At 47.6% G+C, this 26,067-nt stretch overlaps 1 protein-coding gene across 1 annotated transcript; it reads right to left on the minus strand.

Annotated features, from left to right (window-relative positions):
• Positions 1–1,605: 1,605 nt before the first annotated feature.
• On the minus strand, positions 1,606–25,864 carry LOC144249870 (uncharacterized). The gene is given in 7 exon segments (XM_077792067.1): positions 1,606–1,791; positions 4,782–4,899; positions 7,307–7,479; positions 10,526–10,711; positions 13,543–16,794; positions 17,794–17,974; positions 25,659–25,864. Coding segments are annotated over 7 exon segments (4,302 nt in total).
• Between the last annotated feature and the right edge of the window lie 203 nt (positions 25,865–26,067).

The raw sequence follows: 26,067 nt of genomic DNA on the forward strand, positions 1-26,067 counted from the left end.
GCCCCAGCCTACTACTGTCTGTTGGACACCCTACCTAACAACAGCAAAACCCACATCGTTTCCTAGTGGATTGGAACATTTTCCAAGACAGAATATAACCCTGGCCCAAGAACAAGGCTTTAAACATTTAAAAGGGTTCAAGTCATACAAAGAATGTTTTCTAATCACAAAATAACTAAATTAGAAATAAAAGTAGAAAAAAGTCTGGAAGTTTTCCAAATACTTTTAAAACTAAATAAGCAGTTACAAAAAAAAAAAAATCAATGAGTGAAAGAAGAAATCAAAGGGAAATTTAAATGTATAAAGAGAAAGACAAAAATAAAAGTCAAAATTTAGGATTAGCTAAGTCAGTGCTCAGAAATGTAGAGAAGAAAAAGCTATATTAAAAAGAATGTCACAAAATAATGACCTCATCTTCCACATTCAGAAATGTGAAAAAAAATATACCAAACTAAAGTTGAAATTATCAGAAGAAAGAAAACATTAAAGGCAAGAGAAGAGTTTGATGAAACAGAAAACAGGGATCCAGTGAGAAAATTAAAAGCATTTTAAATGAATGAAAAGATAAGCTATGGACTGGAAGAAAACATTTGCAATTACATAATCTGTCAAAGAAACTTTGCAAAATTCAACAAGGGGGAAAAAAGGAATGGAGGCAATAGATTTTAAAAGATACTTTGTCAAAGAAAATAAATATGCAAAGTGCAACACCATTAATTAGGAAAAAGCAAATTAACACCACAATGAGTTTCCACTGCCAACTTGTTATAAAAATGTGAAAAAATTCTTGTCTTTACTGTAAATTCAAACTACTCTTCCACTGGATGATGGCAAACTCAATCATCTAATGTTGACCAGGATAATTAAATTTCTCGAGAACTGCCCCATCCAGGAGGCTTACCTAGTTCCCCCCAAGCAAGCAAGACCTCTGCTCCCTCCTTCCTGTCCCTGGGCTGAGACTTAGCCCTCTGTTCCTGGCCCTGATGGTTCAGCCTCTGAGGGGACAGTTGTCGGTCTTCTCATCCCCCCTTTCCTTATAGTTTCTGTGCAAGATGCCATGAACTGAAATATTCCCACCAACCCTGGCCAGGATTAGCTCCTCTCCATCCCAGACTCACCAGCTAACAGTCTGGAGGCTCCAGCTTGCGGTGGAGCATCCCACCCCTTAATCAGCACAACCTCTTTCCACCTCTTCAGAATTTGAACAGTTCCTACATATCTGAGCAAGATGAACTCTGACCTCCCCAAGGTGACAGTTCCTGGCTCCCTGCAGAATCTTCTGGGACTGTTCTCACATTGCAATATCTTCAGAAAGGCTCAAGCTGACCGTGCTTGGAATGGTCTCCCCTCTCTCCACGGTTTACTCGACACATTCCTTCTAAGCCCAGAAAAGGAAGCATCCTTCCCAGGAGGAAAGCGGTCATCAGGGCCAGAGGCATCTGCAGCACCCGGAATGTTGTCAAGGCAGCTCTGTGAAGGCACAGGCCCCGGCCACCCAACACTAAGTGTCACTCTGATTCAGCCTAAAGGGCACTCCCTGGAGGACCCCAGGGTCTGGAAAGTGCAGGGCAACCAAGTCTGCCTTGGAGACAATGTCGTAGCTTTTTATAAGGCTTCTTGAACCAAGGCTGCAAGTGAGGATTCTTTGTTGCCTGCCTTTTGCAGGCTCAGCTCTTCACAGTCTATGTTTGTGGTTTCTTGAGGTCTGTGACTTAGTATTTTCTTCCTCTGCTGTATACAGAAGGCAGCAACTTCCCGTTCTTCCAGATCCAGGCAAGGCTGTCTCAAGCCCTGGAGGAGAGAGAGAGCGCTAAGTGTGGTGCTGGGGGACACAGTGCAGGGTCTCAGTGTCAGCTCCCTGGAGCTCTCTCTGAGGGGTTCCTCCAAGTGGGGCTGGTGCTGCTATTCTGAATCTCTACCCCTAATTTGGTGGAGATCAAGGAGTAATGTTGGAGGGGGGTTCTCTGAACTGAGCCTACACAGCCTGAGGACTGGGGATGTCTATTTGTCATAGGGGAATGTTCTGAGAATGTATAGAGTTCTTAAAAATACTCTTTCCACTCCAGATTCTGCCTCCCTTTGGATCGTGCTTTATGCAAAATATCCACGGGTCTTTAGGTCTACATGGACACAGGTGCATGTCAGAAGCACTCACCTGGCTCTGGGGTTCACTTGCTCTCAAAGGGTCTGGAGATGGGGAGGGGCATTCTTGCCTCCAGTGATTGCTGCAGGGTCAGTAGAAGGCTAGGGGATTCAGCCAGGGCTCTTGGGCCCCAAAACAGCTTCATGGGGCCAGTCTGAGCTTTTGTCTCAGCTTTCCTTCTATTCAAGGGACTCTGGGGTGTGGACCTAAAGGATGCACATTTTCAAGTGCTCTTCATAGGTCATGTCTAGTCTGTGCACTCTTTGAACTTAACTGGTACAAAGTTTCTTAAACTCAAAATGAAAATTCTCCCTGGATTTTTTTTTAGCACTTTCATGCTAAAAATCTGAGGCTTGTTGGAGTTTACTTTCTAATAAAATGGACAGAAAAATAAATAGAAGAAAGAAAATTACAAACTGTGATGAGGGTAACGAAGGAATCATAGAAGATGCTAAAACCGAGGAAACTGGGTCTGGTTGAGTTGAGAGCCAGATGGTCCCTGACTGATGATGGTTTGACTCAAAATATTTCAACTTTACGAAGGTGCCATAGCAATCTGCATTCAACAGAATCTTCTCGAATTTTGAATTTTGCTCTTTTCTCGGGCTGGCATTCTGTGGTGTCGTTTTCTCTCCAGGTGCAGGGAAGTGGCAGAATTGGGTTTGGCCATGAGATTGCCAGGGTGCACAACCAAGCACAGCGTATGGTACTGCTAAGCAACGGAGGGGAGGTCTGGTAGGTCAAGTGTATGAAACACATTTCCATTTAGTGATATTTTCAATTTAAAAGGGGTTTATAGGTGTGCAACTCCATCGCGAGTTAAAGAACACCTATGCAGAAGGTGTTCTGTCCCTTTTGAGATGGCAGGACTCGAGTTCAGGTCTAAAGGACAAGAAGCAGTGGAAGTGGAGGGCAGATGGGTCTCACACAGGGTGAGCAGCTCACATAATGGCCCTAAGGAAGGTGTTCTTTTAAACATGCAAATACTGTCCCTCTTCAGCTTCCACTTAGAATATGGAGAGCTGGAAAGATGGTTGCTCCCACTCTAAGAAAAGTCAATATGCAAAATCATAACTTTTCTTGAACCCATTAGAGAGCTGAGTTTGAAGCTCCTCTAGTATGAGATCTAATAAAGGACAGACACCTCACCAGGTATGGCACTGCATGCCTGTAATCCTTAGTGACACTCTATCTCAGAATAAATATAAATTGGGGGAAAAAAAAGGACTGGGCATGAAGCTCAGTGCCCCTGGGCTCAACACTGAGTACTCCCCTCGCCTCAAAAAAACAGGCAACTCCAAGGAGAGACAGTGTAAGCACTGGTGTATGTCAGGCACAGCATGATAGGATGGGAGCAGCATGGGGCTGCCATGTGAATGGATAAGATTTCAGTTGAAATTTTGAGAAATCACCCACGGACAAGTGTAGAATCCATGGGAGCCACAACACAGGAAGTCCTCATCTACTGGTAGCCATAGGTCTCGGACCTCACTGGGTACTCGGGAGAAAGACTGGGGTCAGGGCAGGTGCTGGGAACACCTCCCTGGGTGCAGCCACCACTTCCATAAAGGCAACAATCCCGGCCCAGATCCATGTCCCGTAGGGGACGGGGCCTCAAGCCACTGAGGGAAGAAGGGTGAACTAAGGCTGAGATGACACCAGCAAGTTGGACACCTCTGTATCTACAGCAACTCCACCCACAAAACTCAGCTCAGGCCAGCTCCAGACTGTCCACTCCTCAGGACACCAAGGCCCAGGACAGATGGTCTACCACACAACGTCAAGTTTTCAATGAAAAATTATGAGACATGCAAAAAAAGAAAAAAGAGAAAATGAAAAACAAAACAAAACAAAAACATTGTCAAGAAAAATAATAATTGTTAGGTGCAGGACAGGCTGAATAAGTTGTCTGCAGGGCATGCCAAACAAAGTTAGCTGCAGGATGACCTGGCTTCTCAAACCCTCTGTCTGGTTCTTTATCACCTGTTTGCTTCAAGCCCAAATGCCCAAGCCCCCGCTCAAGGCTGAACACTTAACCCCCTTGTGTGCCAAGAAGGCAGGTTGCAAACCCAGGGACCCTATTAGATTTGGGCTATAAAATCTCCCTCCTGCCGCACCCCTCTTTCTTGCTCTCTCCTCTTTCTCTCTTTTCGCCCCTGTTGCACTGCTGCAATAAAGATCTCTTGGTTGCTCTGAGTGTTGTGGTCACTTTCCTTTCAATAATCATTTTTAAAAAGCCCAGACTCTGACATGAGCCACTTATTGAAATTGTCAGACAGGAAATTAAAATAATTATGATGAATATATATTCATCTTTAGTGGGAAAAGCAGGCAAAAATGCATGGACAAATTGGGAATCTCAGCAGAGATTAAAAACTATTAAAAACAATAAATGGGAATGCTAGAAGTAAGAGAAAATATGGTAACAGACATGGAGAAGGCTTTGACAGGCTCAGTCACAGACTAGATACAGCTGAAGAAGTAATCGGTGAGAGGGAAGTTCAGCTGATAGAAATTAGCCAAACAGAAACAGGAAGTCAGGTGACAGGTCTGGGGAAGGAACAAAGTTGAGTTTGTTAAGCAGAAGAGAGTATCCTTGTAAATATCTGCCATTTACCACGTCCCCATGGCCACTTACCCTGAGACTTGCAGCTTCTGCAGCCCTCACAGTCTTGAAGACAGCCTGGAGGAGCCACTGGGTATTGTCCACCAGCAGTTCCTCAGAGGACCTGCTTCTTGCCAAGGAGGCCTTTACACTCGGGAGTGTACAGAAGAAAAGCCAGTCTTACACTGGGCAGGATGGCAATTTCAACTAAATAATAAATGCCAGAAGGTTTTACAACATGAGCCTCTTCCAGAAAACTGGGGTGCCCTGGGGGGCCTATTTGAAGGAAGAATGCTCTAAAGGTTAATTTCACATTTTAAACTGATATTTTTATTTTAATGATAAAAAAGTGTGACTCTCATAGAATCTATAAATTAACAAGAAGTATATTTTTAATGAAAATAACTGAGCTGATGTAACACAACCAATGCAACTGCCTCAGATAATGAAAGGGAATAAGAAATTTTGTATAGAATTGTATTCAAGTCTTAGATTTAAACTTGTGATGGAAGGTCAGACTAAGTAAATTGACATTTCAATAGTATTTGTTTTAAATTGAATATAACTGATTTTAATCAGGTCATTTTCTACCACTGAAAATAAAAATGCTGTGGAACTTAAGTAACTCACTTTGGCAAAATTGCAAGGCCTCCAGGTCCGTTAGAAGGCGGAGAGCTTGATAAATGCACCCGGAATACTCATGTGGTTACTCATGTGGTTCTGCCTTTTTCCTTCCCTCCTCCCTCTTTCTTTCCCTTTTCCCATGTGCTGGGGTGTGGGGAGCCACTCGGAATGACCACGCCTTCCAGTCCTGAAGCAAGGATAGCAAGGTGTGGCTTCAGGTGTAGGTGCTTGGCTTGAGTTACACTCACCTCTCCCTTATAATCCTACCCCTTCTGCCCTTTTATGGGTAGAACTCCCTAAGAACAGTGTCCTCCCAAATAAAAAAGGTCACTTCCAAATGTGTTTCTCTCTCTCTCTCTCTCTCTCTCTCTCTCTCTCTCTCTCTCTCTCTCTCTCACATCATCATCATCATCATCATCCTCTCATGACTTTCTCTTGCTCTCCCTTTTGGGGGAAAGGAGAGTGGGGGAAAGTCCTGAAGCTTGGGTAAAGGTAAATCATGTCTGTGTTTTATTTTGTGTCACCCCATATTCACACGAGCGACCTTAGTTCAGTCCCCTGCGATGGATGGGAGTGGCACTGGAGGTTGAACCCAGGCCCTCTGCATGCTAAGCATGTTTTCTGATGCACTGACGCCTGAGTATCAGAGGGACTGCCCCCCGAGAGTTAGCCAATTTCCAGACGGTAATGAGTCACCTGCAGACACACCTTCCATGTGTGAACCCACCCTCCCAGAGCCCATACCCCTGCCTCCTCCTTCACCTGCTTCTCCACTCCAGGCCACACCGACCTGCCCTCATCATTCCAAGGCCAACTCCCATACTCAGAGCCCCTGAAATCCTTCAAACTCACCAGCCCTGGACGTGCCAGCCTGCTTGTGCTGCCTGGCCTGTGCTTCCTGTGAACACCACGGCACCTGCTCTTGCCAATGGCTCCCCTCGCTCCTCTACCAGGGTCTGACCCTGGTGCTTCCTTGTGCGGCCCTGGGTGGCATGCTGTGCCTCCTGCCTCTGGCTCTGTGAGCACGAAACTGCCTTCTTCACCTGTGTGTTTACCTTCTGTCTACCTGGTCAAGGCAAATCCCAGACCCTTATAACAATACCCATATATGAAATGCTAAAATTAAGTAGAAAAATGTTGGCAGCTAATTTGGAGAAAAGTAGCTAGGTTTTATTTGCTAATTTTAAAACAATTTATGTACCTGGTTTGGTTGATATTTACTTTTATACCTCAGAATAATTGACAGTAGCTCTAACTACCGAGCTTTCCATAATGTAAGGGACTCGGGTGGAAAGGGAACAATCCTGTGGTCTTGACCACGTTCTGTACTGTCAACAGGAAGCTGTTGTGAGGAGACAGTCAGTGGGAACTGGTCAGTTGCACAGTCTGGCTCCGGGCTGGCATGGTCTTCCTGGAGGATGACATCCATGCACGTCTATGATCCTCTCGCTTACCATTCACGAACAGCCAGCATCGTGAATGACAGGGACATATTCTGAGAATGCGTTTGGGTGGTTTTGTCATCATGTGGCCATCAGAGGGGACTTACACAAACTGAGCTGGCCATAATGTTACTGGGGGAGACAATTTTATGGGACTGCCTCTGTACATGCAGTCCGTCATGGGCCAGAATGTCATTCTGTATGGCTTGACTGTATTGTTAAAGTTAACTGTTTTTCATTCAATAAAATAAGTATAAAAACAAATAGAGAACTAATGGTCAAAATTTAGGTGTGGTTATAATATAAAGAGATCAGTTGTTTGTGTTTGTAGATTTACCCAAAGTGATGTGTAGCAGCAATATGGTGTTTGGAAGGGAGGGGGAAGGAATGTAAACTCTTGGAGAATAAAAAATCAACAAATAGAAGAGGAATCTCACCTCTTTGGGTCTTGAAATAGCAAAGCTTAGTGTTTTGTGCCAAGCAGCCTCTCACCTGGAGATGATGCGGAGCTGGCTGCTCATGGTTTGAATTTGCTCTGCCGCACAGCGAAGCTCCTGGGAATATCTCTGATCTATGCAGTTCTTAGCAATGATAAGAATAAGTCTGGTGAAGTTTTGTCCAGAAGTTGCAATTTTCTTAGCAGAGGTGATGAGCTGATCTTTGGTCTGCATCAAGGAAACAAAAGTGTTAAAACTAGGTAAATATTGCCCTCAGGATTTGTCCCCAAGATGTTGGTGGCAAACTGCAAAGCCTGTCCAAAACTTGCTGGGCACAAGTTCCTTCGGTTCCCCAAGTGAGCATGCTTCAGTGTAAGCCACCATCTCCTGAGCCTCCCTGGGTTGGTCAGAAGCTGACCCCTGGCACCCAGCAGAATGTGGTGGCCTTGGCCCATCTGTCTGTATGGGACTGCTGAAGGGAGGGTAGCCATGGTCTCACCCACTGTCCCCAAGAGCTGTGCCCTGCTTTTAGCTGTCAGCAGGTGGCAAAGCATGTGTGAGTCCTCAAGAAGGGACAGGTATGGGGACATCCAGGCTGGAGCAAAGGTGCAGAGTCACATAGAGCTGTGCTCTAGAGTGCTGCTGGGGAGCTCTGCTATAGAGTAGAGCTCTGCTGGGGACTGGTAATTAATAGGCTGAAAATTTAACCTTTTTGAAGTAAGTTTGAGAAGGAACCTCATTTTCCTTTCACAGAGATTTGGACTAAATCAACAGTTTTGGTGAGTTTTTTTTTTTTTTTTTGGGGGGGGGGGCGGGTATCTACCAGGTTTTGAACTCAGGGGCAGTCATCCACTGAGCCCATCCCCAGCCCTATTTTGTATTTTGTTTAAAGACAGGGTCTCACTGAGTTGCTTAGCACCTTGCTCTTGCTGAGGCTGGCTTTGAACTCCAGATCCTCCTAGGGTTAGGGGACTCACTCCCTGGCCCTCTCTCCCCTGTGCATGCTGCCCCAGCTTCTCTGGTCAGAAAGAATGCAATGTTAGGGGTTTCAGGGTGAGAGGCTTAGCTCACGAGAGGGGTTTGCAAATCTAATGCTAAGGGAACAGGCGCAGGTATGTCCAGCCCAGTGTTTAATTCAGAGCCATTCCCAGCTCCTTGCCAGCCTTTGGAGAGCTCTTGGGAGACAGGAAAAGCCTTGTTGAAACACAGGACGGCAGCAGCTGTTCCCAAATGAGCTGAACCTGCACTGGTCACCTGTACCGTGTAGTTCCTTCTGGTCTTTAAAGATCAATGAGGCCACCCCAAACTGAGACCCACCCAAAACACCCACTTCTTTAGGCTCTCCTAGGAGGATGCCCAGGTCTTCACACTCTGGCAATTTGTTTACGACATGCCCCCCCCATTGGCAAGTAAGTCAGGAAATGCATCTTTTGCTTTTTTTTTGGATAAGGTTTGGGTCTAGGCCGCTGTTTGGTCCATCAGCCTTCTCCCTGTCCAGAATGCTGATGGACTGCCAGGTTTCAAGGCTATTGGTCTTTGAGATAAGGAGGAAAGGGAATCCTGGAAGGATAAGGGAGGATGGGTGAGAACGCCTCCCCCGCTCCCCGCAATTTCCTGAGGGTGTTTTTATTTTGCATGTGTTACAGCTTGAAGCCCTAACCTGGACATGACTGTAGGCATAGCTAGTGTTCTCTGCTGACACACAGAAGGCCTTTGGCCAAGGAAGATTTAAGATCTGAAGTTAGGGAAATTCCTTGCAAGAGCACTTCCTTGTGTGCAGGGGAAGGGTTCAAACTCAGAGATCAAGCTGGATATCCCACCACCCCCTTGCTTCCTGAAACTCCAGCCCCCCCCCCCCCCCCCCCCCCGCGGGGATGAGGAGCTGCTGATAAGGCTGCCTCTGATCACATCTCGACCTCTGACTGCACTGCTTCAGGAAGTCCTGGTCCTCCATGTGCCTAGCCAGTGCCTCCCAACCAGCCCTTTAAACTCTTCTTTCTCGCCCTAGAGCACAGATACTGTGGCTATTGAAGTCCAGGATCAGGACTGGGGTCTGGGGAGCCGGGGGAGTCCCCTGCACAGGGATTCTCTTTCACCAGGCGCTGTCTTTCCTGTTAAAAGGGGGTCCTTTGGTTTTTCTTTTGTCATCTCCTCCATATTTACCACAGGGAACTCAGTGGGTGGAGGACCATATTTTGGGTCCTTAGCCACCCTGCCAGCACCCAAGTTCTATATAAACCAGAATATCTGAGATGCTGAGAAAGAAAAGTGCTCTGATGACCCTGGGGTCACTGTTCCAGTGAGGGGCTGACCAGTAGTAATGGGCAGGGATCGGGAACAGGGACAGGACAATGAAGGTCTGAGGCTTGGGTGTGGAGGGGGCTGCTGGGTTTGAGGTCACCTAGCCAGGTACACCCACCCTTCTCTTTTGGACCCTTCACCCTAGACTGAGAGCGAGGCCCACATGGCTCAGCCGTGGATTTGGGAGCTGCTGTATGCCGTAGATCCACACCGGAGGCTTTCTACGAGGCTCTCATTGCCATCTTATATCTTCCTTTCACACACTCAGCAAATGGACTTCTTATTTTTTTCCTTGCAGGTGTGTTGATATCAAAGAATGCTTACTTCAAAGCAGAGGGATAAAGAGAATTAGAATAGGCCTCATATAATTGAAGTTGGCCCCCCAAGGCTGGTGGGAGCAGGGTCTCCCTCCAGGATGAGTGGCCCTGAGTGGTTAGCCTTCAGGAGGTGGCTGCTTTGGGGATTTTTTTTTTGGGGGGGAGGATGGTACTGGGAATTGAACCCAGGGGTTTTAAACCACTGAGCCACATGCCCAGCCCTTTTTATTTTTTATTTTGAGACTGCGTCTCCTTAAGTTGCTGAGGTCGACCTAAAACTTGTAACCCTCCTACTTCAGCCTCCCAAACCACTGGTTTTACAACTGTGCACCACCACTCTGAGTTTGCCTTGGGGAGTTTTAAAGAAATAAATAGCTCCCTTCAGCTTTTGGGAAATTATCTTCCCTGGTGCAATGTGACAAAGCCTCAGAGACCCAGCAGTGGAGGAGAGGAAGGAGGAGGTGCGGTGACATCAAGCTATTCCCAGTTAGATGATGAAGGGACTGTACAGAGATGTGAGTGCCAAGTGGTGCCACGTGCGCCCTTCCTGCAGGGAGCTGCCCAGGGCGGCCCTGGCTCTTGGAGGGCAGCGGTGGGGAGAGTAACTTCCCATGATGCCCAGGCCTCCCACCACCATGGCTGCTGATGTCCAGTACCAGGACATGCCTGCTCCTCCTCAGGCTCTGAGCCATCAGGGACACCTGCTCCGTCATCTCCTGTGTGATCTGGGCGATTCTGCTCTTGTGGCCTGTGCTGCCATCCTGGTCCTCCTGGGGAGGCTGGTCCAGCTCAGCGTGAGGTCTGGCTGCACAGCTGGGGGAGTCAGGGGAGTCGTCCTGCTGCTGTAAGAAGACAGTGCATTAACAGAGTGGCCCTGCTGGCCCTCAGCCTTCAGACCCCAGTGGCCTGCCCATTGCGTTTCCATTATGTTTTAAAGAAAGAGGAGAGGGAGTCAGGAGGGTTTCCTGATTCCTCCACATCCCAGCAGTCTTGGCCATCTACCCCAAATATTTAGGAGAATAGTGAGGGGACAGGATGATTCCCTATTAACTTGTGCTCCGTTCATCTGGGATTGGCATAAACCGAAACCTGGTACACTTAGTTCCGGATATCATTAAAATATTAAATGTTATTTTCTTCTGTGAAGTTTTAGCCTTTGCATGGGAGAAGGATCATCTGCAGCTCTTGAAGAAATTCAAGAACTCTTCAATATTCCAACTCTGGGAAGACACTTTTGCAAAAGGACCTAATGGTTTGGTTATCAAAAACTATGACTCCCCCTCCCCCCCACACACACACACAAGAGCTTGGTGGGGGGGGGTTGTTTTCTAGTGAGAAAAAAAGAGCTGCCCCTGATATCTACAAGCAGGCTCCATGCTCACAGTTAGGCCATGTTCTTTCCCTATTGAACTTTTAGCAGAGCCTTCCCTAAGCCTTTTCTTGACCCTGGAATTGACAAGTTATTCTGCATTTGGAAGTAAATCCAGTAACTGAGTTGAGAAAATCTTTGATTATGTCTTTTTCTTACTTCCTCAGAGATGGCTCCCTCCATCCAGGACTTCCCAGCCTCTGGAACTGTGAGCTGAATAGATTTCTTGTCTTTATAATATAATTACATAGCACGTCGTATTTTGTTATAGCAGCAAGACGTGGATTAAGAAACTTGAACTAGTGTGAACCAAGAAGTCACCTGGCCTTACTCCTGTTGGTTGCCTTCAGTTTAATCATCCCCACCTTCTGACCATGTGCAGTATCCTCTACTGCTGTATTGGTCTAGTTCTGGACAGTGTGGGTACCCTCTGAATGCTGGGAGCCTTTTCCAGAGAGCACCAACAGGCCAGCCGGAAGGGACTCAGAAGATGAAAAGAAGGACAAGGGAGAAAACTCTGCTGAGACCAAGACTCAACTGCAGGGACTGAAGGCCAGGGGAGGAAATGGTGCCCTGATGAGCCCAGCTAAGGGTGAGGAGGCTGGGAAATACCCTTTTCCACTCATGTCCCAGCTGGAACTGTGGGGACCAAAAGCATCCAAACCCACACCTGTCTTCAGGCCCTTCCATAATGCGAGGAGCCCAGGACACTGTGTCCGAGTTCCCCTGGCTGCAGGAAAGGTTCGGAGGGTGATTCACTAGGGCAGGGGATGCACAAGCCCCTCCCCAGGCCACTGTCTTCCCTGGCAGGTTCTGAGGGAGGCTCACTGTGAGATGCTGGTCTGGGTTGAGTGGAGGGCATGCCTGCACCACAGGAGCCCCAGGGCGTGGGGACAGAATCCTACGGCAATGTGTCAGGCAGCAATGCTGGCCTCTCTGACTGTCCTCACACCCTAGGGTGGCCCTGGAGGCAGAGTCCTTCCCTGTCCCAGTGTTCCCCTGTACATGCAGGACAGCACTCCCCTGGAGTGGAAAGAGCAGAATATGGGGGCCTGCCCCTCACCTGGGGGACCCAGACCCCAACAGAGAAAGGACTTCCCTGCAGGGACAAGAGGGGCGAAGGGGCTGCTGGAGCTGCTGCTCTCCATCCTGGAGGCCTTCAGACCTGGGCAGCTGCATCCACCTGCTCTGAGCCTTGGGGGGTGCTCCACAGAGAGGCTCTGATGGAGGAGAGTCCATCAAGGGGCCTGTCAGTGAACCCAGCGGCACCAGCACTGTCCAAACCCTACGGAGAAACAGGTTTGGGGGGAGGAGGCTGCCAGCCAGGGGAATCTGTGCGAATGGAGGTGGGCAGCGAGTGAGCCCAGAGCCCTGCTGGCATCGGAGCAGAGGACTCCGGCGGCAGGAGAAGGAACTGTGCCTACTGTCCTCTCTGCTCCGGTGGCAATAGGGTGGCTTCTGAGGGCAATCGCATTTTAGTGAGGAAAATGAGGGAAAAGTAATGGGTGGAGAAGCACAGGGGGTGGTCAGTTGCACCTGGGAGGAGGTCTGAGGAATGGTTGGGAGGCTCTGCCCAGCCAAGCATAACCTCACACAGGGGACAGACCAGGCTGTGCCATGGGCCTGCCTGAACAAGTCTGATGAGGTACTTCCCGAGCCCTGCCAACCTAGTCTATGTCCTGCTGACGCTGGCCTTGGTCAATATGAATGGGTGTCCTAGGTGTCCTGTCTCACCCTGGAAAGAAATGAGTGCATGTGGAAGGACAGACCCCACATCTTTCCAATAAATCCTTCTTTTTCCCCCCCTTGCTACAGCAATTCCACTGAACTCCCGCCACTTGCAAAGAAAAGAACCCTGATTGGAGCACGCAAGTGACATCTGTGGAGGTCAAAGTGGCATGAGAAAGCCTATCCCTCAAGAAGAGTGCTACCAGTCATGGCATGGAAACCACTTCTGGGTGGGGAGACTGGGGAAAACCTCATGGAAGACAGTACTAAGGTAGGCACTGCTTCTGGGACACTGGCCACAGGCCAGGAAAATGCAAATATTTTGCCTGGATACCCTTCATCCTCCATCAGGCTAGAGTGCCAGAGTCCAAAATGGCGATGAAGCTTCCCAGCTGGGAAATGGTAGCAGAAGGTGCAGCCCAGATAGCTGACTGCCAAGCTTGGGCTCTTGGAGGCTGCGTGCTGCCTGCCCAAGGGGAATTACATCATGGCACTGAGACCCTGGAACTTGGCAGGATCTCTGATGCCTAGAAGAGGGTTGAGGTGTGGGTGCAGAAAAGATGCTGAGGAGCCTACCATGCCCATGCTTGCTGGGGGGGTCCCAGTGACAGCTGGCTCAGCAGTGCAGGTTCCCATTGAACTCCCAAGGGTGGCCCTGGGGGCAGAACCCTGAGCATCCACCTTGCCTCCCGCAGCACCCTCCTCACAGTGGAGCTGGGGCTGGATGGAGTCCTGTTCTGGGGCCCTTGCTGGCTCCTCCCTGAGCTTTAAGCACTGGTCCAGGAGACTCCAGGCCTTGGTATGACCACCTTTCCAGGCCTGGAGCTGGGCCACCGCATGGTGGGCCCTGGCTGCCCACTCCCACCGAAGCCACTCCAACACATACATGCCCCACTCCTCTGGACCTTCTTGGAGCACAGAAACCCTCTTGTTCACCTCCTTGGTGAGGATGAGAATGCTCTCCAGAGCTATAAGAAGGTCTTCTGGGCAAGGCCCAGACTCTTGATGTCTCACTACAATTCCCTGTACAGCTTGGATGCCAGATACCATTCTTTCTAGGGACTTTTGTGTCCTGGTCTGGGAGTTCTTGCAGACAGAGAACTGTGGAGAAATAGCATCTTGAAAGGCACATTCATACTCTGCATTGATGCCACTGAGGTGGCCAGTCAGGGTCTTGGCTCAGAGGGTGAGCTCCAGGCAGAGAATCTGAAAGCGCGTGGACAGGCTGGGAGATGGTTTGGGGGAGGAGCCTAGGATCTGTGCCACATCCAGCAGAGCGTCTCTGAGTACATGAACCTCCCTGCACAGAAAGGAGATCTCACCCTTTACCTGCTCATCCCCACACAGAAGGCCGGACAGACTGGCAGCCTCCTGCAGCCTTTGAGAAACATCTGCTACCTGATCCAACCCTTCCTTCAATCCCTGATGATCCTTTACAGCCTGTTGCAGGGGCAGTAGAAATAGGCCTTGTCTCCCGCTGAGCCTCTCCATGTTCTGGATCAGGTCTTGGACAGCCACTGACCACAGAAGGCATCCATTCTCAATGTTCTCTTCCCATGATGCGGGAGCTTGGAGACCATCAGAGGCCAGAACCATGCCCAACAGCCGTTTGGCATGAATCTCTGCCTCCTCCAATCTGTCCCTGATTTGCAATAGCACTTCTGGATGTCCCAAGGAGTCAGGATCCTTCTTATCCAGATCCTTGCAGCAACTTTTAGCTGCTAGTTGAACCATTGAAGTTAAATTCTGCTGAAGCTCTGTGAATACTGAAATGCTCCCTGATAGATCAGTTTGGGGGTTATGGCAAAAGAGTTGTTGACACAGAGGATACCAGTCACCAGCCGTGGCTACCAAACCCTGCCTGGTTTCCCTGGTCCCCCCAGACAGTCGGCGAGTGGCTTCTAGAAAGCTATCACTTCTAGAAGTTGTGCTATGGGCTGTCTCCCTGGCCAGGTCAATAACAGAAGGTGCCAGTGTCGGGATCTCTTGGAGTCTTGTCATCCTCTCTGATCCCGGTGGTCCCTCCCCACCCTCTTGAGCTGCATCTGTGTCTGCACCCTGCTCCAGCACTTGGGTGCAAGTTGAGGCCACTGCCTGGAGGTCCTGGCTCTCTTCAGCAGGAGTGAGTTTGCTGGTGGTGAGGGGAGGAGCAGACCTCCTCTGTGCACAGGTGTTAGGACTCCAGGGGTGAGAAGTACAGTCTGTTGTTGGACAGGGCATGGCCAGGTCACGGTCCCCTAACACAGGGACCTTTTGGTGTTTCCACCCAGGAAGTGAGTTGTCCTGGAGGCTTGGAAGAAGGGTATGAGGCTGTCCCTTAGCTATGTCAAATGTTTGGATTTGGTCTCAAAGAGGGCTGAGGATATGTGGGTGGTTGGTCCCGTCCAACCCCTCTTGGACTTGCTGAACAGAATAGATGAGATGTGTTGCCATGGCTAAAAGCACCTCTCTATCCTGAGAGCTGCACCCACTTGACCTGTGCTGGGTAGCTGCACCCAAGACTAAGGAAGACTGCTGCAGCTGCCAGATCAAAACTCTCAGGCCATTCCGGAAAATGGGATCCGAATCGCGGCCCACATACCTACTCATTATCTGCACTATGTGTGCGGCTCGGCCCTGCAAATACATCACAGACCTGGAAAACCCTCCGGGATCTCCACTCCTCAAAGCCCACGCAAGGAAGTCCAAGTGCTTGATCATTTCCTGAGTGGACACGCTCAGGAATTCAGGAATGTTGAGAAAATCATCAAAACAGGCCACGAGGCGTTCGCTCGCCGGAGCCCAGGCCTGAAGCAGGGCCCTCAGGGCCGCAGGGCTCCAGTCCGCACCAGACCCTGCGGGGCCTCCAGAGAACAGCTGGTGCACTCTGGCCACCAGCCCGCCAAGGTCTGCCACGGCGGCCTCCAGGTCTCTACCAGTTTGTCGCCGGGAACAGCAAACCAAGACCAAGTGGGCCACCCGGAGCATCTGCTCTGCCCGCTCGTGGAAAGCTGCACGGAAACGCTGGAGGCCTTTCCGCAAGTCCCCGTTCGCTCCCGGCGATCCGACTGCAGAAGTCGCCAAGGCGGCGCTGACCAGCCTTTGAAGAGGGCTCTGGGTGTCTGTGAACGTGTCCAGGATCTGGCGCAGGAGCGCAGCGCGCACTCCCAGGGAGAGGGCGTCGGTGGCGGCCAGCAGCGCCGCGCGCTCCTCGGCGGTCTCCAGCCTCTCCTGGCCGGTCCGCTGGGGTCCGTCGCTCCCGTCCAGGCGCCGGATGGCGCCCCGCAGCTCCAGCAGTCGGCCGCAGCGGGCCACCAGGTGCAGCCTCTCTGGCGGCGCGGAGCAGGCGGCCAGGTGCATGCAGTGCGCGACCACGGCGGCCAGCGGCGCGTCCAGCTGGCCGTCGCGCAGGCGCTCGGACGCCGCCAGCAGCTCACGCAGCTGCTGCAGGCGCCAGGAGAGCGCGCCGACACGGGTCCCAGCCGCAGGGATCGCGACGCCGGACTCCAGCCGCTCCGGCAGCTCTTCCAGGGTCTTCCTGGTGGTAGCGAAGACGCGGCTCCGGGTCGCGGCCAGCTGTGAGTCGCGCGGATGCTGGAGGTGGCCGCGGGCAGTCGCGAGCAGCGCGGGGATGCAGTCCCGCAGCAGGTGACCCGAGGGACCCAAGCTCTCCTCCGGTCCGCTCGCCACCAGCCCGCCCAGGTGCTGCAGCGCCGCCACCAGCTCCCCCAAGTGGCCATGCAGCGAGGGCGCGTCCTCTGCCGCCTCCAGCGCGTCCAGGCAGGCCAGGCACCTACGGGCCGTCCCCATTGTCTGCCTGGCGATTGCTGCATCTGCGAGGAGCAGGACCTGTTCTGGCAATCAGGACAGGAGGAGCTTGAAGATGATTGCACATTATTTGGAGTGATGGGGACAGCGTGGCAGCTGCTTCTGTCCCCTAGACTCAGCCCCAAAAGTCACCCAAGAGTAACGTTTATATTTGGTTACATTTGGTTGAACCGAGAACGTGAGGCAGCTACATTTGATGTATGGATGGATCCATCTGGAGTGTTTATTGTTTGGATGAGGGTGATGGGGGCTGGAGAGAAGGCCGGCCGTGAAGTGCCTCTGAGATATCTCCTCTAGCCTGTCCCTGCCACTCCTGAACAGCTGTATCCACCCCTCCAATACAAGTGGTACCCAAACCAAGAGCCCTCCTTGCACCCCCTCCTCCCTGGTCAGCAGGTATCTATGGTTGCAGTCCTCCTTTAATAGAACCTGTTAAAATTCAAACACCTGCCCCCTAATAACTCCTACTACTAAAGTTTTACTGATTATATTTAATAATATTTAAGGCATATGGATTTTAATAAGCAGCAATGCCCAGGCTAAAAGTCACGTCATAATGGTGGAATGTCAGGATGGGAAATGGGGAGCATTTGAAGGCTAAGGGATGATCCAGGCTTTGGTCTAGACCCTTCCAGCTATAGACCAGGGCCACAGAACTTTCATCTGGGAGGCTGATTTGCCAATCAGGTTGAGGGTTGCAGAGGTTTCAGTAGCCTCTTCCCATAGCTCTTGGCAGCAAGAGAATGGAAAATGACCCTTTGGGTGACATCTTTTTATTAGAGAGATTGGTGGTTAGGGGGTGAGGAGACCACATGGGGTTCAAGGCGAAGACCCTACATATGTCTACCCAGCTCCCCGTGGAAGCTTCTACATTCAGCATTGACTAAATTGGTAGTGAGCTCTCTGCCTATGATCTTTACAGAAACGAGCAGGTTTCATTCTTGGGGACAGGGGTCCACTGTGGGAGTAACGTGCCCACCCATGCTGCTTGTGACCAGTCAGCACTGACAACAGCCTCACCTTTGTGGTGTCCACCAGCATCTGCTGAGCTGTGGTCACGAGCTGCTCTTGGTGGTACTGACATTCTGGCTGCAGATGGAGTTTCTGAGCCACCAGTGTGATGTTCCTTCCTGACAGGATCAGAGACTCGGCCACGGGCTCCATTTCCTCCTGGAGCCACGTCTGGGAATCTCCTGCCACCCTGGACAGACACACTGCATTTACAACAGGCAACAGAGTAAAAAGCACATCCCTGGGGGGCTGGGGCTGGGACTCAGTGGCAGAGCGCGGCCTCACATGTGTGAGGCACTGGGTTCAATTCTCAGCACCACGTATAAATAGATGAATAAAATAAAGGTCCATCAACGACTAAAGAAATATTTTTTTAAAAAAGCATATCCCTAAGGAAATTATGATACACAGATTAGAAAGTGCTAAGCAGCCATGTAGGGCTTTATTTGTGATGATTGAAGGCTCTCTAGGACATAATGTTGAGTTAAAAATAAGTTCCTGACACCAGTAGTGGTGGCACACCTGTAATCCCAGCAGTTCAGGAGGCTGAAGCAGGAGGATCATAAGTTCAAAGCCAGCCTCAGCAACTTAGCTAGGCCCTAAGCAACTTAACGAGATCCTGTCTCAAAACAAACAAACAAACAAGGAGCTGGGGGGATGTGGGTCAGTGGTTAAGTGTCCCCAGGTTCTATTCCTGATATGTATGTATAAATAAATAAATAGATCCAGCCTTAGGGATAGAACATTGAAGATACAAATTTGCCACGAACAATATATGCAAAACACTTCGCCCAGTAATCTAGAATATGTGTCTACTCAAGAGCACATGGACCATTTACAACTATAGGTCAGATAATGGGCCACAAAACATGGCTAAAATATGTATTTAGTGGACCACAGTACAATTAAATAGAAACAAGGCCAAAACAGTAAGTAGAAAATCTCTGGCTGTGTGTCCAGAAGAGACTAAAGTTGGAACTGGAGGGGAGAATATATGGGAGACCGTCTTTCCTAGTAGTGTTCACATAGAGCCTGGAGCGATGGCACCCCTCCAGGGACGTGCAGTGCAGTGGCCCTTCCCTGTTCACCATCAGTGTGACCTGTTTTATGTACACACAAACGTGCATATTCATATGTGTGTGTATACACCTACAATTATTTTTTCTTTCTTGGTACCAGGATTGAACTCAGGGGCACTTGACCACTGAACCACATCCCCAGTCCTGTTTTAGGTTTTATTTAGAGACAAGGTCTCACTGAGTTGCTTAGCACTTCACATTTGCTGAGGCTGGCTTTGAACTCACAATCCTCCTGCTTCAGCCTCCTGAGCTGCTGGGATTACAGGCATGTACCACCCTACCAGGATCCTACAACAATTTTATATGAGTTTTTAAAAAGGAAAAATAGGAGGAGATGAGGAAGGGACATAAAGATGAGAAGAGGACATAAAAAGGGGAAAGAAAAGAAAAATATCTGAAATAAATATAGACCCAAACGTTCACAGGGGTGGTTCTAGGTCATCAGCTTATAAAGTTTTCTTTCTTCAGCTCATTCATATTTCCTAAATGTTCATCATATGATATGTTTGCAAATGAAAGAAAACGCATAGGGCCCTGCCCGAAGTCTCACTGTGCTGGTGAACACTAGTCCAGGGTGATTGATGGGATTGGTTCCTTCTGGCCTCCAGGAAGCTTCCCCAACAGCAGGAAGCTGGAGCTGGCCAGCAAGCCCTGGGCAGTTCATGCTGGGCCTTCGTTTGGCCTTCCCTGAGCACTTCTTGAGGAGCTGCTCCCAGAGCCCGCCTGCCAAACACCAGTCCAGATAGGAGTTATTGCAATGTTAATTATCGCAATATTGCAGTATTGCCCAGGGGCTGGACCATTTCCCATGGTCATGAACCTAGATAATTATCTGCATAAATGATTCATGTTGCTGCAGACAACACAGTGAAAGCACTTATGCTGAAACAGACAAAGATGTTTAACTTCTCTCAAAATTTAGTGTGCCTTTCTTTTGTGATTATAAAAATGTGTGTTTCAAAACTCAGGATGCACAAAGTATTCGATGAATATAGAATCACTCTGTTCTCAAGCTCTTAAATAAATTACAATAAATATTTTGGGCAAATTTCTTTTTACCCAATTGGGGTCTCAACATGGATAGCCCCCAATCTGCCTCCATATCTTTATTTTATCATGGAAAAGTAGGCATAACATAAAATTTATCTTTTTTTTTTCTTTTCAGTGCTGGGGTTTGAACCCAGGGCTTTGTGCATGATAGGCAAGTGCTCTACCACTGAGCCACATCCCCTGCCTGAAATTTATCATCCTTAAATGTACAGCTTTGGCACTGAGTGTCCACACTTCCATGCTCCACTCCTGTGTCCATCTCCAGACCTTGACTCATCTTCCCAAACATAAACTGAACCACTAAGCAATGAGTCCCACCCTCCGCCCTCCCCTCCCCCAGCCCCTGCAGTCACCATTCCCCTTGCTCTCTACAGATATGACTGCTCCAGGGTCCTCATGTAAGTGGAATCATTTCATATCAGTCCTTTGTATCTGGCTCATTTCACTTGGCATGATGTCCCTGAAGTCTGTCCCTGGTGTGGCATGTAGGAGTTCTGTCCTTTCTGAGGCTGAGCACATGCGTGTGCACCAGTTTGCTTATTATTCATCCATCTGCAGACATTTGTGTTGCTCCTGCCTTTTGGTATCGTGAATGGTGCTGCTGTTAATATCAGTGTAAAAGCATCTGTTCAAGTCCTAATCTCTTCTCTTTGGGGTAAATAATCAGAGATGGGATTGCTGAATTATATGGCAGTCCTGTTTTTATATCTTTGACAGTTCCTATATACTTTTGAATCCTCTTGTGAATTTCACTTAACTTAGCAATATTTTTGTTACTTTTTATATTTACAAAATTTCCAGCTTGCAAAAGTTGCAAAAAATGTTCAGTGTACTTGACACACCCTTTAGCCAGTTCAAAATTGTCATTTTGCCGAGTTTGCTTTATCATTCTCTTTCTCCCTTTCTTTCTCTCTGTGTATAGACACTTCCAAGCCCCATGCCCCTTTTATGCCAAAATGGTTTAGCATGGGTTCCTTACAAACAAGAACATTTGCGTTTATAATCACGGAATAATTATCAAAGCCAGAAAATTAAACATTGATCCAACACTATTATCTAATCCAAATCCAATATTCAGATCTTGCAACTTGTCCCCAATCTGAGGACATATATTATATTCAACTGTCAAGATTCTAATGAGACGCCCCACGCCCCCATCACCAATATTCTTGGGTCTCCGTTAGTCAAATGATAACCTAGATTCTGCTGTGCAGGGACTTTGCAGATGAATCAAGGCAACTAATCAGCTGACCTTAGAACAAGGAGAATGTTGTGGACTGCCCACGTGGGCCAGTGTAAGTACCTGTGCCCTTAAAGGCAGAAGAGGAGGGAGGAAGGTGGGTGAGAGAGAGGAACTGGGAGAAGGACTTGACGTGTTGCTGCTGGAGGGACGACGAGGAATGCAATTGTCCTTGAAAAGCAAGTCAGCCTCTGGCTCACAGCCAGCAAGGAACCAGGACTCCCGTCCTCTGGCTTCAGGAGCTGTGTTCATCCAGCCATCTGACTGAACCTGGAAGCAGGTCCTTGCAGAGCCTCCGAAGAAATCCTGGAAGGACATCTCCATTCAGCCCATGAGACCACCACAAAGGAGCGGCCCACCCAGCCCACCACCTGCTGACCCGCAGACTGTGAGGTGGTACGTTTGGGTTACTGATTTGTGATGGCTTGTTCCAGCAGCAATAGGGAGCAAACTTAAGCCCTTCAGCCTGAATCTAGAACAGTTCCCAGGGCGCTCTATTTCTCCACCTTTGGTGTTTTGTGATGAGTCCAAATCAGCAATCTATAGAAAGCCCTTCGATTTGGGTTTGCTAATCGACTTGGCTTATAGTTTGGGAAGTCATTCTCTAGGAGGGACATGGTGTCCTTCTCAGCACATCTCACCAGTAGGCATGAGAGGCCACTTTCATTCCAATAATAGTAACGTCAACTTTGATACTTTGGGTTAGATGATTCCTGCCCGGCTCTGCTCTGTGAACGTCTTTTTCCCTTTGTAAAACATTTTAGGAAGACATCTTGAGACAATATAAACATCCTGCTCTTCTTTGAACTTTTGCCCACCATTTTAGCATCTGTTAATGATCTCTACCTGGAACAGTTATTATAATAGCTGCTAGATGATGATTAATTCCACAATTCTTTCTACCTTCATAAGCTTTCATTGTACTGTAAGGAAGAACGTTCCCTTTTTATTTATTATTAGTATGAACTAATTGACTCTTATTTTATTTAATGGCTTAAAAACCATTATGTTATTTTTATTTTGATGCATAGATTATTCTACATTAACCTCTATTTGTATCAAATTGACCTCTTCACAGTGGCCCTATATGTCTTTTTAATTTATCGCGTCAGTTTTTATCACTTACTTTCTTGCAGTTAAGATATTCTTAGTTCAGTTTTATTTATCCTACTCCAGTCCTGGTAACAACCATTTTCTCACAGATTCAGGGCTATTTTTAGTAACAACTGGTATTTAGATACAAAGAATTGGTAACAGATGTGCTCATTGCTACTGAGTTATCATTGCTTCTAGGTCTTTTCAGTGTGCAGAGCAAAGGAATGCACAAACACCCATACATACGTAGACACAAATATATAAAAATACAAGTTCATGCTAATACCTTCAATTTTATCTTATTTCTAATTTTAATTTAATTTAACTTTTTGTGTATGTGGTGCTAGGAATTGAACCCGGGGCCTTCTGCATATGAGGCAAGCACTCTACCAACTGAGCCATATCCCCAGCCCAATACCTCCAATTTTAATCCAACATAACAGGATTTGTCCTGAACTTCCTGTTCTATTTTTGTATGTCTTCTCTCCACTAGTGAGAAACTTGGTTCCCAATATCCTCAATATATTTATTCATCTGTTCTATGAGCACAGAACACAGAAAATGGTTTCACACTTGTTAATTCATATTGTTTTGAAAAACAAATCCACAAAGTGAAGTACAGTATATATTCGATGTTCATTTGTCTTTAGATTAAAGATTTATATTAAAATACCTTATTCAAAAAGTTACTTGCTTTAGTTATTTTAATTTTACCTCAATGTGATTACATTATTAGCTTCAAATCTAGGTGGATGCATTTATTCTTATTCTTGTTCTACATTTTATGGTTTCCCCTCCATCCTTGAAGATTTAAATGTTTTGCATATGCAAAAAAAATTCATGTCGTTCCTAAAGTCAAAATACACACACACAGAAAATTACAAATTATACAAAAAAAGATATAATCAGAGGAGTATCATTGTACTCCTCCCACTCCTTCTGTCCCAACCTGCCAACTTCTGTAGGTAACCGAACTCATCCAAATTCATTAGTGTCTATCTTATCTTTCCTGTTCTTTTTTAAGCAACAATAAGATAATCATGTGTATTTTCTTATTTTTCCCCTTATACAAAAAGTAGCATATTGCCACAGGTTGGCTCTGGAAAACAAACACAGAGGTGGCCATCAGGGTGCAGGGTTACTAGGCAGTGCTCCTAGGATCACCCCTGGGAAAGGAGAGAGCAGAGGTGGGCTAGAAGGGGAAACTGAGCCAGTTGAGCTGCATGAAATTGAATACCCTCAGCACTGTCCCACGTTGGGTGGACAGCTGAGGGGTCTTTGCATACCTGCATAAGTCAGCCTTCAGCTGGGGGAAGTTCTCTCCACCCAGGGTGGCCTGCCTAAGGGCCAACACCTAAGGGCTTTCTACTGCCATCACCACGTCTTGTTCCTGAAGTGAACCTGGGGGTGCAACCACCACACGGACTCCCCGTTCTGTTTGCTGTTTGTTTCTTCACATAACATGTCATGGAAGTCACTCCTGATCCATTTATAAGGCTCTTCCTTGCTCCCTTTTTAGCAGCTGTACCACGTCTTGTGTGTCTAACTCTAGTTTATTCAATGAGTCTTCTACAATTGGGTGTCCGGATTGCTTCAGGTGTTTCATAATGATGAATCATGCTAAAACTACCATATATCCATGTAAAAAATGCTATCACCTCATTCTGCGTACCTTTTACCCATCTTCCCATCATATTATGTAATCATAGTGCATTTGTCAAAGATTAGGAATTAACTTTGCTGTACTGTTAAAGTCTGATGCATGCTGCCATTATGAATTCTTTCAGGCTCTGTCTTAGCCTTAAGGGTTTGGCAGCTGCTTTCCCACACAAACAGTGCTGTAGCCATCTCCTCTAATGAGTGCATATTCATCTATACTATGGTAAGCATTTATAATCTATTTTGTTTCAACACAGGATTATGCCGTAGTTTAGCTTTTCTTCCATTTTTTTCAGAAGTTTAAATAATGTCACAACAAACATCCTTACACATACATCTGACTCCTATTCCTCAGTATCTCCTTAGAATAAATCAGTAGGATAGGAGTTAATGAGTCAATAGATACATATTTTCTAAAGTCTTGAGTCTATATGATCAAATTAGCATCCAAAACTTTGATTTGCTTTTCTTCAGTGAAATGTCTGGTCTCTCCCCACATTCTTTGTGGGTCTTGGGCTCCTCCGTGTTGATGCAGTTTTGTGGTTTCTCTCAGTTGGCTCCATTCCCCCCAGGAAGGTCTCTTATTCGAGGCTGTGCTTCAGCACCAAGGACAGCACCTGCAGCAGGTACTTCACTTGGCACCTTAGGAGGTGGTTAGGCCACTTTGTGTTGGAAGAAAGACCTTTTTGTATTTTGAAGCTAGATAGGGGGCAGTTGTAATTTGGCTACCATGTGCCAGGCACCGTGCTCAGCAACTTGTAAGGATTTTTCCCATGACCCTGATGAAGGTCCTATGGGTTGGATATTATTTCCAGCTTCACAGAGGAGGCATCTAGAGGTTTAGGAACTCAACCAGAGCCAAACAGCTAGTAAGCAGTGGGGCTGGGATTCAGATATAGACAGTCAATTTCTAGTACCTACATTAAGTTTTGGGCATAAAAGTGTAAATTTTTTTTTTAACTGGGGATTGAACCCAGAGGTGCTTCACCAATGAGCCACATCCCCAACCCCACTTTTTAACCTTTATTTAATTAATTTAGTTTTTAATGTGGTGCTGAGGTTTGAACCCAGTGCCTCACATGTGCTAGGCAAATGCTCTACCACAGAGCTACAACCCCAGCCCCTCCTCAACCCTTTTTAAATTTTTGTTTTGAGACAGGGTCTTCCTAAGATCCTTAGGTTCTCACTAAGTTGACCAGTCTGCCCTTGAACTTGCCATCCTCCTGCCTCAGCCTCCTGAGTTGCTGGATTACCAGTGTGCAGCCTGTACCTAGCTAAAATGTAAACATTTGTTGTAGTATTCAACTTTCATCTAAAGGGTTCAGTTTTGTTCTTTTAAGTAGACCCCTTTACATTAATCCTGGAATTTCATATGAGAGTAATTTGCATGCAGGTTTACAAGTCTAATATACTGAATGACCAATATGGAAACTGTGTTTAGACAATAATAAAATTCTCATCCTATAATAAAACAGTTAATTTGTGAAATACTAAGAATGAATCTGGAAACCTTTTGATGGGGCACAGAACCACACTGTAGTGCAAAACCCCACCACTTCTGAAATGTTGCCACACTTATACCCAGTGTTAAGTAATAACACAGTAAGCAGTTGGCTTTATGCTTTATCCATTTGTTTTCTCACACCTGGCTTCTTTCGTAAAGCACCTGCACAGACCACAACAAGGCTCGAGTTACATGCTCCTCCTGCCACCTGTCAGAGCAAGCACCTGGAGTTCTTTGAAAGTATTACCTTTTGGCAACTTGCACAAACTCTTCGCTGGCTTCAGCCAGGCCCTCTGCCGTCCTCTCCAAGGAAGCGAACACTTCTTTCTTCACATTGTCCCTCTCCATGGAGATGAGAAGATGGCAAAGCTTCACAGTCATCGACGAGATGATTCTCTCTATGGCCTTGTTCTGTATCATTGAGCCACAGTCATCAAAGAAGAAAGGCTCCATCTCTTCTAGTCTGTGAGCAGAAGTCATGAGACAGGGCAGCTCAGGCTGTTGGATGTGTAAAGTTCTTCTGCTGGACGTGACATTCACCTCATATTGCTTCTATAAATGGAAAAATCTATAAAATATTAAAGGGATAAGTAGGGATTATACTCAGGGCTTTACAAGTAAAAGATAGCTCGTGGCTTAGCAGAAACATAAGAAAA

This window comes from Urocitellus parryii, chromosome 12 (assembly GCF_045843805.1).
Source record: "Urocitellus parryii isolate mUroPar1 chromosome 12, mUroPar1.hap1, whole genome shotgun sequence".
Classification (NCBI taxonomy): Eukaryota; Metazoa; Chordata; class Mammalia; order Rodentia; family Sciuridae; genus Urocitellus; species Urocitellus parryii.